Source organism: Athene noctua, chromosome 11 (genome assembly GCF_965140245.1).
Source record: "Athene noctua chromosome 11, bAthNoc1.hap1.1, whole genome shotgun sequence".
NCBI lineage: Eukaryota > Metazoa > Chordata > Aves > Strigiformes > Strigidae > Athene > Athene noctua.
In genome coordinates, this window is record NC_134047.1 from 1,081,812 (window position 1) to 1,093,723 (window position 11,912).

At 58.1% G+C, this 11,912-nt stretch overlaps 1 protein-coding gene across 1 annotated transcript; it reads right to left on the reverse strand.

The window, feature by feature from the left end:
* Positions 1-8,237: 8,237 nt before the first annotated feature.
* Positions 8,238-11,912, reverse strand: LOC141964750 (T-cell activation Rho GTPase-activating protein-like). Its single transcript, XM_074915454.1, has 6 exons — positions 11,671-11,912; positions 9,583-9,697; positions 9,224-9,385; positions 9,030-9,139; positions 8,679-8,874; positions 8,238-8,264 (listed from the first exon to the last, which is right to left on the reverse strand). The coding sequence occupies exons 1-6, from the start codon at positions 11,910-11,912 to the stop codon at positions 8,238-8,240; spliced, it is 852 nt and encodes a 283-aa protein (XP_074771555.1).

Here is an 11,912-nt window from a genome sequence, read left to right on the forward strand (position 1 = left end):
TGGTGCAGCTGATTGCGGTATTCGCTATCAAATGCATTTAGTTTGTGCACAGTCCTTTCTCTCATACAAAACTCTAGAGCCAGCGCTGGTGACTTGCTGTGGTCTGCAGCAAATGGCTCGTTAGGCATTTAATCCACATTCTTCTCCAGGGGAGAGCAGGTTAAAACTCTCAGAACTTGAACCTACTCATGGGTTTTGGAGATGTGTCTTATTCATTAACCTTGAGGTTGGTGACTTCTCACTCTGCTGGACAGTGGAGAACAGACTAGTCAAAACATCAAGACACGGCCTACTCTACATCTTCAAATGTTACAGTAGTGAAATATCAAAGCTGGGCAGCTGTTTCCTGCATACTAGACATTTTTTACACTGCTGAACATTTCATGCTCTCAGTTCTCAACTTCGTGCTCTCAATTCAGCACCATATTCACCCATTAACCATCTACAGGCTTTTAGAACTGAATAGAACCCCCAAAATTTCCTTAGTTTAGCTAAAACCTGTTGTGATGATTCTGATTATACCCAGGTGTTAGAACAGCATTGCTGGACTCTGAGGAACATACGTGCCCATCGTGTCATCAGGCAGATGTTTCTCCTGATACTTTGGTTGCTAACAAGTTCCTACGCCAGGTAATGCGGTGACTTTTAGAAAAACTCTAAGAAAAGTCTGGTCAGTCAATTAGCCGAAAGGGAAGAAAATATTAATTTACATCTCCTTAAACATGGCTAAATGGAATAAGGCTAAATTTACTTTGCAAATAATTACCTGCTGTTACAGATGCTGACAACTCTTGAGAGACAATCTGGCAAACTCAGCTCACACTTGTGTTTAACAGGATTGACTCGGTTTCAAATTGAGTGTTAACACTGGAGAGCTTTACGGACAGATAGTCTGAGTTACCAATCCTTAGCCCCAGTGAGTAGTGGGATGTGTTCATATATCACAGAAGGGTTTGGCTTGGAAGGGACCTTAAAGCCCATCCAGTCCCAGCCCCCTGCCCCGGGCAGGGACACCGTCCACTAGCCCAGGCTGCCCAAAGCCCCGTCCAACCTGGCCTTGAACCCTGCCAGGGAGGGGGCAGCCACAGCTGCTCTGGGCAGCCTGTGCCAGGGCCTCACCCCCCTCACAGGGAAGAATTTCTCCCTTAGATCTAATCGGAATATATCTGTATGTTGGTTTGTTTTAGGAAGGACAGTATCTATGGGAATACACCAGTAATTTTACTCTGTGGAGACTTTTGTTCATGAAGCTGCTGAAGGTTCATGTTACCTCTTTGTAAATGTTTTTCTGCCTCTAGGCTGTGAACAACTTCAGAAATGGCACTGGTTATGCACAGATTATCCAGAGGCAGCAGCAGCAGCCACCAGCACCTCCACCAGCACCCGTGGCTCCTGCTGCGCTGGTGGCTGCCATGGAACGTACTCGACCTTCCCCGCTGTCGGTCCGTGGTTTGTGGGAAGAGAAGGTAGGTTTTCTCTCACCATATGCAGTGATTCTTGTGTTTGGGTAGAGCTTATTTTCCAACTGTTTGCACCAATTCACAAGGGCTATCAGGATCCTGGACTGGGACAGAGAGCATCACCAAGTCTTCTGGGCCCCCAGGGACGATCAGTACCCACAACTGGTAAGTAACCGTAACTTACAAATTGCTCTTAAAAAATTATCTTCAGGTAAACTGAAAGGGATTTTTTTTCTCTCCCCATGCCTGAAGGTCATCCAGTGAGAGCCGGCAAAATTCGCTCGGCAAGTGGCAGGCCAGACTGGGAAGTGTAAGTAGGCTACAGAAATTCAATATACTGCTGCTTGTAACCTGTTAAACGAGGCCATAACACAGAACGGACACAACAGCTGATTTATAAGGGAATAAGAAGGCACAGATCGTTGTTTCTTTAGAAGCTCAAATCGAGGATGATCACGCAGTGAACGTACCCAGAGGACGCAGGGCCCAGCACTACCAGCACCAACACCGCTCTCTGTGCCGGTGCCTCCACCTCCCTTGTATCCTCCACCCCCCCCGCACGTCCTCTTCCCCCGGGGGTACCGCCACAACCTCAGTTCCCACCTGGGCGGCTCCGTCTGCTGGGTGCACTCTCCCTCCTCCAGGATATCCCCCAGCTCCTGCAGACACGTCACCAGCTTGAGGACCAGCAGCAGTTCCAATGGCTCATTCACACGCCATCCCCATGGCACAAGCTCTTCCTTTGGAGAATCGTAGAGTCACCGAGTTTGGAAAAAACCCATTAAGATCATCGAGTCCAACCGATAACCCAACCCTGCCAAGTCCACCACTAAACCATGTCCCTCAGCGCCACATCTACCCGTGGATGGTAGCTTGGGCAGCCTGTTCCAATGCCTGACAACCCTTCCGGTGGAGAAATGTTCCCCAGTAGCTGATCTGAACCTCCCCTGGTGCAACTGGAGGCCGCTGCTTCTCCTGTCGCTTGTGACTTGGGAAAAGACACCAACGCCCACCTTGCCACAACCTCCTTTCGGGTAGCTGTGGAGGGCGATGAGGCCTCCCCGCAGCCTCCTCCTCTCCAGGCTAAACGCCCCCAGTTCCCTCAGCCGCTCCGCACAGGACTTGTTCTCTAGACCCTTCACCACCTTCCTTGCTCTGCTCTGGACGCGCTCCAGCCCCTCAGGGTCTGTCTGGAGGCGAGGGGCCCAAAACTGAACACGGTATTCGAGGAGCGGCCTCACCAGAGCCGAGACAGGGGCACCGTCGCTCCCCTGGTCCCGCTGCCATTTCTGACACAAGCAGGGTGCCTTTGGCCTCCCTTATCTCGGGAGGAGTTTGACAGAGAAGAACGAGACTTAAAGAGGAGTGGGGGTTTGGCTCAGTGAAGTTGGGCTGGTTTTCACGTCTGTGTTTCGATGGGCTGTCGGACGGCAGTTACACTCGAGTGCATCTGACATCAGCAGAAATGACAGAGTGTTTTCTCCAACAGACGTTCTGGGTGCAGGTGGTAAACATGCAAAACCAAAAGAAGGCAAATGTCATCCTAAAACTTTCCCTAAGACTTGTAGGAAGAATTCTACACTGGTTTTGCTTAAATAGCATGTCCACCTTTGCATCTGCAAGCAGTATGCATTTTCTCATTCTGGCTATGTTTTGTTTCTTTTGTCTTTTTGTAATAAAGGTCAAGCTGTAATTGCGATAACGGTCAAATTTATTTTAACAGGGAAAAGAAAAAGTCCAGACTACATGAGTTCACAGCTGGTTCAGGAAGGGATGGAATATAAAGAAGAGTCCGAAGGAGCGTTCGTTTTCCAGGTAACTGCTTTACCTGTCTGTAACGGAGGAGCAGGCTGGCTAGAGGGATCTCCGCTGCCCCTCTCCAGGTGGATGGGGTGATTCCAGGGATTAGCAGGGAGAGGGTTCCGTATGCAGGTTACGAGCTCAGCTACGGCAGAGATGACAGTGGACCGAGAGTTACAGTGTGGCAGCAGTGGCTGAGGAGCAGGTGTCTCTTTCACTAAAGCTTCTCTGCAGCGACACCCTTCGGCTCCTGACAGCCCTGAGGAGGCCAGAACCTGAAGAGGTCCAGTGCCGGGATTTTCTGCGTCTCCCTGTTCTGGGTGTAACCGTTACCTCAAAGCACCTGGGAGGAGAGATGGGAGAGAAATTGCCTTCATCTCCTCTTTGGTTTCTCCCCTGTGGGTACACGGGGAGGTGTTAACCTGGACTGCACACTGGTGGCTTTCCGAGGGATTCCTGGGCATTGATGGATTTTCTTAGGAACTAAAAGATCAGACTTGTTTGTGAGGAAATCTTAAATGGGTGAAGGTCTTTGAGAGGAGGAATGATGCTAACGAACATATGCGGGATAATGTGAAATGGTTCTTTAAAACATCGTGAAAGAGAAATTTGTGAAGGAAAAACTCGGGGTAGCTGATGTTTCCCGTCCCCAGAATTCCCTTGGGCAGGAGTCTGAAGAGCTCTCCCCTAGTAGTGCCGTCAGCATCTCTCGTGGAGTAACGGCGTTGAGTCCTATCACTAGAGGCTGACTTCAGATGCTTTTAGAAATTATTTTTCCTGCAGTGCAGCCACTACCCTTGGCTAGAGCCAGAGGTATGTGAAAATTTTGCTAGGACCTCTGGGCTGGAAGTGTGGGTTAAATGCTCCTGTGTGTCAGATCGCAGTACCCGTGTTTGGCATCCTGTACAAATTGCCCAACAAGTAGTGACATGGTGGCACATGGGATAGAAGCCCGTGGAAATAGAGGTTCCCTTCCTCTGTGTGTTTGCACTAACAAAGCAGCGGCTGTTCTGCCTTCTCAGCAGAAACTTTCACACGTTGGCAAGTTCTTCAGTTTGCAGTGGTAGTGTGTCAGCAGCTGAAAGAAGCTTTGGCATAAATAAGCACATGGAGAGTCAAAAAGCAAAAGAAAGTGGGAGGAAATAAATGGGGAGAGTGACTGCTTAGAATTAACTTTATTTTGTTGTGTGCTGTGTTTTCTATTAAGGTCCAAGTCTGCACCTAGAAGTTCACCCACCTAGTGTGAGGGAAGATCACGTCCTTCCTGCCCCTGCTCCTGACTTTCTGTTGGATTCTGACCCGGCTGAGCTTATCATTATTTTATTTTTAGTAATACAATTTAGTAATATGTTTATTGTATGTAAAAATTATTAAGACATGATTTCAAACAATAAAAAACATAGGACAGAAAGAGACCTGGCTTGGTGTGTCGTTAATTGGGTGTGTTGGATATTACAAGCTGTGTCAGGTCCCTGGAAATGAACTGGGTTGGTCAATAGAGCAGACAGCTCACTTCTGTGTTTTCTGTCCTGTATTGTGTGAATCAGAAAGCTCAAGAAATTAAAGATAAGAAAAACTCAGGAAAGGTACAAAGAGGCAATGGTTACTAAAGACATACACCTAAGAAAATACGCCACAGGTTAGTTGCAGGAGTGTTTGTCCAGGAAACAGCAGCAGGTTGCTGACAAACTCGGGGTGCAGCGAGTAGATTCCCTCTCCATGGTTTAAGGCTTCTCAGTCCTTGGAATGAGACCTGAGAGGGCTCTGTGGGTTTTCTCCTCCTCCAGCTCCAAAGCGAGCTCTTTACCACCCAAAGTGGGCTCTTCATCCCGTCATCGTAACGTCGCTGCCACACAGCTTTGAAGAAGGAAGGATTGGGGGGGACAGTGAATGAAGGTGATTTTTTGGGGAGGGGGGGGCGTGTGGGGGGGTGGCAGGCAGAGGGTTGGTGCTGAGGAGAAGAGCTGCTTTTCTCTATCAGTCTTGCCCCCTTGGAACCACCAACCCCCCCAGAGCCCCCCAAAATCCATGGGGATGCCCAAAAACCCCTTGAGGCCACCCAAAATAGTGGGGAACACCTCAAGTTCCCCTAGGATACCCCTCAACCGCTTGGGACCCCTAAGCCCCTCTGGGACCAACAAAACCTCCCCAGCAACCCCCCAAAATTGGGAGGACCCCTCCTTAGCCCCCCCAAGACCCTCAGTTCCCCACTTGGAACTCCCCCAATGTCCCCTGCAGGGCTCTGGGGAAGGTCCCGGTGATGTCACCCCTTTCCCTGCACCCCCGGTTCCCCCACTGGCACACCCAAACCCCTCCTCCACATCCCTACTGTCCCCTGCAGGAGCTTGGGGGGTCCCAGCACTGTCACCCCCCCACACCCCCCAGTTTCCCCCCACACTGTGTCCCTGCTGTCCCCACACCCCCTGCAGGTGGTGGTGGGGGTGCAGGGACAAGGGTGTGGCATTGGTGGGATCCCCCTCAAACTCTCGAGGACACCTGGGAAGGGAGAGGTGCATCCCAAGGCCCCCCGCAACCACTCCCCTCAGGTTTGGGGAGCCTGTGGTCACCCGTGTCCCCTCCCCCACCCCCCAGGAAGGGAACCACACCGGGCTGACAAGGAAAGTCACCAACGGCCTCCACTGGTACATCAACGGCATTGTCCAGGATGGGGGACACAGGGACACCCCGGGGGGGCCATGGGGACACCCCACACACCGCTCAGGGTCTCCTTACGTCCCCAAATTGTCACCCTGGGCATGGGAGGGGACACGGGGACACCAAGGTGGCTCTTGGGGACATCCCCGTCCATGAGCTGTCCCCTACGTTGATGCCCCATGACTCTGAGGGACCCCAAGGTGGCTCTTAGTGATGCCCCCGTCCTCAGGGTGTCCCCCACATGGACACCCCATGACTTTGAAGGGACACAAGAGACCCCAAGCTGGCTCTTAGGGACGTCCCCATCCCTGGGCTGCACCCCACTTTGATGCCCCACAACTGGGAGGGGACCAGGGTGGCCGCAGGGTGTCTGTGGTGACGTCTCCATCCCTGGAGTGTCCCCAGCGTTGACGCCTGTCACCTTACAGGGTAATCTGGCAGAAAATAAACCCCCTTGCGTCTCAGTTTACCCTCAGGTGTCAGAGGGGCTGGGGGCGGCTACGTTTAGATTCTGAGTGATACCAACTTGTCACTGCTCTCGTCACCTGCTCCATCCAGCCTCCACCCTCCCGTGTGACTCTGGGCTTGGGTTTCCCTCCTCAAGCACCTCGACTCAGCCCTGACACCCCCTGGAAAGGGTGTTGGGACAAGGGACGATCCCAAACTCCCCCCTGAGGATTCACCTCAGAACAACCGCTCCCCGCTTCAGAATATCCTGTGGCAGACTCAGTCACAAGAGAGAAAATATCTTTTTATTTCATACGGCAAGTGCGGGGCCCCGGAGGCACAGCGGTCCGGGCAGTGACCACGAGTCGGCACCTGCAAGGGCAGAGTCAGAAAGCTCTGGTGAGTCCCTGGCGGCAGGAAGGGGCAGGGCTGTGCTGCCTCTCTGGGAACACCCTGTGTGAGGGATTGCTGACGCCCCGAGCAGAGCTGCTGCTGGCGCTGCCTGCGGGGCGGCTCTGGCGCCTCGTCCCCCGGGCAGTGCCCCTCGAGCCCCGAGCGCGCGCAGAGACGCGCAGGGCCCCTGTGCCACCCGCAGGGCTCGGCCGGGAGCCCCCGGGCCCCGCCAGGGAGTTATGGCCAGAGCCCGCGCAGCACCGGGGCCCCTCGCTGCCCCTCGCCAGCGCCTGGGGCTGACGGAGAGCAGTGTGGGGAGGGGGGAAAGATGGGCAGCAGAGCCCGGCACGCACCTGGGCTGCCCGACCTCTGCCCCTGCCGGCGGCTCTGTGCTGGTCCGTCCCCACAAGAACCTTCCCTCTTCCTCCTCTTCTTTTCCGGGCAGCCGTCGCTCTCCTCTCCCCAGGCCGCTCTTCTCTTCCGGCTCCTCTTCTTCTCCTGGTCCTGGGCAGAGCCTGAAAATCTTTCCACCCCACAGTGGGATTAGATAGAGAAAGCCACAGCCCGCGGGAGTCAGTGCTGATTTTAACCAAAGCCAGATCATTTTACCTTCGTTCCTCGGAAAGCCTGGCCAGTAGTTCTGGGCGCCCCAGGGACTCTGCCGTGCTCTCGGGGGTGGATGGAGGCAAAGCTGGCCGTGCCTAAACCAGAAATGTCACAGTTGGCATGTGGCAAGGAGTGACCTGGGGCGGTAAGGGACTCTTGCTAAATTGGTCCCTCAGCTCTCCCAAGGAGATGCCTGGGGCTGGTTTGCATCAGCCACAGTTCACACAGTCCCCCTGCTGACCCACAAACAGCCCTGAGGAAGCTCTGACAAAATAGGGCCTGAGCAAACCCCCCTGAACTTGACAACTCCTCTTCTCTGCCTTTCTGTGGGCCTTTAGCTGATCAAACTCCTGCCGAGTGCATTTGAGACACCACCGTGCCGATTTCCCTTGCTATGTATCATCCCCAGGGGCGGAGGAATAACCCAAACCCACACCAGCTCTACTGCCAGGCCGAGGCACAGCAGCGACTTGGCCTCATCGGAAACTCCCCTCCTACCCCAGACATGCTGTCACCGTGTTGGGGGAGCTGACGTACCTCTCCCCTTTCACTGTCCACCACTGTATCTCCCCCAGCTCCTGTGAGGACACCGAGCAGAGAGGGGGATGCATGCAGCAAAGCTTCTGCCTGACACTCGGTGTCCACTTTGCCTGCAGGGACACTTTGCTCTTCCAAATGCAGATCTAGAAATCAAAAGCAGGTGCAACATGGTGACTTCTTGGAAGCAAACAGAGCTAAAGCAACACCCACCCAAAGCCCTACACTTCTGTGGTCAGCCCTCCGATGGCCTGTCTGCAGGCTTCAGCTCATGCTGCAGAGGAAAACGTTCATCTTTGGAGAGCAGTGGCCAAAGAGAGGCCACAGGACAAGCGGGGCTCAGAGGACAACACTCGATGCCTGTTCCTGTCAGAAGGAACACAGAGGTTTCTGGTGCCCCAAGCCCCAGCCGCTGCCAACCCCCAGTCCCCCCTCTCACCTCTGAATCTCTCCAGGGGGGCTGCCAGCTCCTGGTCTGCTGGGCTGGAAAGGCTGCCCGCTTCCTCCTCAAAGAGCTCCCTGCAGTTCTCCACCAGAAACTCCACCAGCACGTTCACCTGCACGCATCAAACCGTCGGTCTCCACCCCGCTGCCTGACAAGGGGCCAAGCACCTTTGCCACCCCTGCCCCCTGCTCCTGCCCAGAGGCTGTGGCTGTGGGGCTGCTCCTCCAGGCAGCCACCCTGACAGCATTTGCTGGCGGGAGGAGGCCGGCAGAGCCCTCTGCGCAGCCAAGCGCTGGTGGGCCGGGAAGGCTGCCCCGGCAGGTGGGGACGCGCACCTTGTGTGTCACCTCCAGCACGGCCTCCAGCGGGAGCTGGTCCGCGTTGGCTGGGCTCAGCAGGTTCGGCCCAACGCAGACGGCCAGGTTGCTGCAGCCCATCCTGCTGGTGGCTGCGTGGTGGCCGATGTGCCGGAGGAGGGACAGCAGCCTCTTCAGGAGGAGGAGGTTGGCTGCGGGCAACTTCTCGGCCACCCTGGGGGAAGGGGAACACGGCGCTACTAAAGCAGATGCTGCCCACAGCGTCCCCCAGACTCGCCCGAGGCTGGTGGGAGCCAGCGCAGCTTTCCAGGTGCTCTGGGCCAGCGGTCAGGGCTCCTGCTCAACAGGCAGGCTGCTGCCCACACTCACGCTCTCAGCTCCCAGATCTTCTCCTCCCTGCTGGCCTTCTGCATCGCCGCCATCCAGTCCTCGTAGAGCTCGGTCACGAGGAGCTTGCAGGGGATGCTCCGGAGAAATTCCTGCAAGGCCCAGGCCTCCAGGTGAGCCTTTGAACACTGGGGGCCAGCCGGGAGCTCCTCCAGCCGCAGGGCAGAAGCGCTCACCTTCAGGATGGCGGCCAGCAGCAGCGCGGGCTGGCTTCCCATGTCCACGTCTGCGCCGTGGTCCAGGGCCTCCCGCAGCTCTCGAAGCGCTGTCCCGCTGGCGGCTCTGCGGAATATCCCCTCCGTCGATGGTCCCTCCTGCTGCAGCACGGCCAGCAGCTCCTGTGGGAGAGGCAGGAGGACAGTTGTGTGGCCAAGGAGCTGCCTTCCAGCAGCGCAGGCTAGAGCATTGCCCAGAGCTGGCTCCGTGCTGGGGGTGAAGAGCCCAGTGCCCCATCCCCAGAGCTCCCGGGGACACCTGCTGGCCCTCCGGAGCCTGCAGAGGGAGGGCTGGGGACCCTCTGGCCAGGCTGGCTGACCTGGATGGGCTGGGGCAGCGTGCCATCCTCCCCGCAGAGGGCTGCCAGGGGCTGCCCAAAGAGCGCCCTGCTGCAGCCGGAGCCCGCCTGCCCTGGCGCCGGGGCAGTGGCCGGGCTCCGCCACAGAGCAAAGGGCCAGGGCAGCCCCCTCCTCCTCCTCCTGCTGCTGCTGGTTCCTCCTGCTGCAAAGGAAAAGAGAGCAAGAGCCTGTCAGAGGATGCTGCTGGGCCAGCGCTCCCAGAGCCTGCCCTGCCCTGCCCTGCCCTGCCTGCAGCACGGTGCTGAGCAGTGCGGCAGGACGGGCAGGGACCGGCAGCTGGAACCGCAGCTCCGGCTCAACAGCTCCGGCTCGGGGGCTCCTGAGAGCCGGCGTGTCCCCAGGACAGCCTGGCCCAGCCCTGGCTTTGTCCTCCTCCAGGCTGTGGGCAGCAGCAGAGGCCCCGTGTCCCCACAGAACCACATCCAGCGGCCACTGCCCGGTGCTGCCCTTTCTCCTCCAGCTGACGTCTTTCCTCAGGCTGCCCAACCTGCATGGGGACACTCAAGGCACAAGTGAGCACAGCCCAGCCACTTGCAGGAGGGGCCTTTCTTTCCCAAACTCACCTGGTGAGCGGCAAAGTCCTCCCTCACTGCTCGACGGGGCCATCGGAGGCCCTTTCCTGACATCAGCCTGCAAGAACCCGGCACCAGCAGCCTGAGCGTGGCAGAGCGGGGACCCTCTGATCTCCCCGGCCCTCTGCCCCTTGTGGCAGGTTTCCTCCCAGTTCCACCAGCCAGGATATGCCGGCATTTCTGGTGGCTCCTCAACCTTCCCCACTCCCGGAATTGCACCAAGGCACCCTCCCAAGCTCCCCCCACTAGCACGCCCATCCCTGCCCCCCGGCACAGCCTGAGGGCAAAGGCAGCCGTTCTCACCTCTGCCTGGCTCTCCACCAGCTTCTCCAGGCTCCTGGTGCTGAACGGCCTCCACTGGGCAAGAGAGAAGCAGAGGTAGAAGGTGAGCAGCCATGCCTGTGCTGCTGGGCTGCAGGAGCAGTGCTGGGGACAGTGCCCGTGCCAGAGAGACACTCACGGCGTGGCGGCGGCTCCGCTCCTTCTCCAGGAGCTTGAGTGACGGGACGAGGGTCACTCGGGGCTTCTTGCTTCCGTCGGGTGTCCTGTGCACCGGGAAGGGACAGGGAGAGAGCTGGGTGAGCCCCAAGCCGCCTCTTCTCTCTCGTCAGGCAGCTCTCCCCGAGAGCCGCCCGCAGCCGCAGGGACACCTCTCCCCAGCTGGGAAGCTGTGTTCCCCATCTGGCTGTGCCTGCAGCACCCCCCAGCTTACCCCAGCAGTGTGTGCACCCACAGCTCCTTCAGCGCCCGGGAGCTGCAGCAAGAGGAGAAACGGCGTCAGGCCCCGCTGCCCCCCAGCCCGTGGGCAGAGGCGGGCGCCTGCACAGCCCTGCCCCGTGGGGAAGGACACAGGGGCAGGACGAAGCCCCGTGGGGCGGGACAGAGCCGCTGCCCAAGCCCTGGTCCCTCTGTGCTGCCAGAGCAGCTGCTTTGGCCCTTCCCTTCTGGGGACCAAAAGCGACCAGGGGATGCAGGACGTGGAAACGCCCCCCATCCCTCCCTGCCGGCGTGCTGCCCGCTCCCTGCCCAGGCTCTGCACGGAGGGCAGAGGCCCTTCACAGGAACCTCTCCTGCCCGGCCGGGGGACGTGGCACCGCGACTCACCCGAAAGTGGCAGTGCAGGAGCCCCTGGGCCAGAGGAAGAGGAGGGAGCTCCTCTCCTCGCGGCTGCCGACACCCTCCGCCTCTTCCTCCCACGCCGCCTCCTTCCCGTCGCTCAGCACCCACAGCTGGTCCAGGGCCAGGCGGAGCTGTGGGCGCAGGGTGGTGCCACCTCTGCAGAGAGCGGAGGCAGGCAGTGAGCTGGAGGTGGCCTCCTTGGGGTGCCCCCCCGGGCAGAGCCCTGCTCCCCCCCTGCCCTTGGGGCGGGCATTGGTGCATCCAGCACCCAGGTCCCGGGGCCTGGGGCCAGGGTGTGCCAGCCCTTGTGCCGGGGCCAGGCGTGGGGCGACGGCAGCTGGGCTCGGAGGGTCTCACCGCAGCTTGGTGACCACCAGTTCACCCTGGAGGAGGAGAAGGCGCCTCTCGCTCCTCTTGCAGCCCCGGGTCAGCTGCACGTCTGCGCTCAGCACCGGCTCTGCGTCGGCGAGAGCGTCCCTGCGGAGCAGAGCGCGGCGGGCGTCAGAAAGGCCGCTGCTGCGGGGCGCGGCCGTGCCCCCCCGTCCCCGAGCCGCGAGGGGAGCCCACCTGGAGCCGCAGCAGCCGTTGGCCTGGCCCAT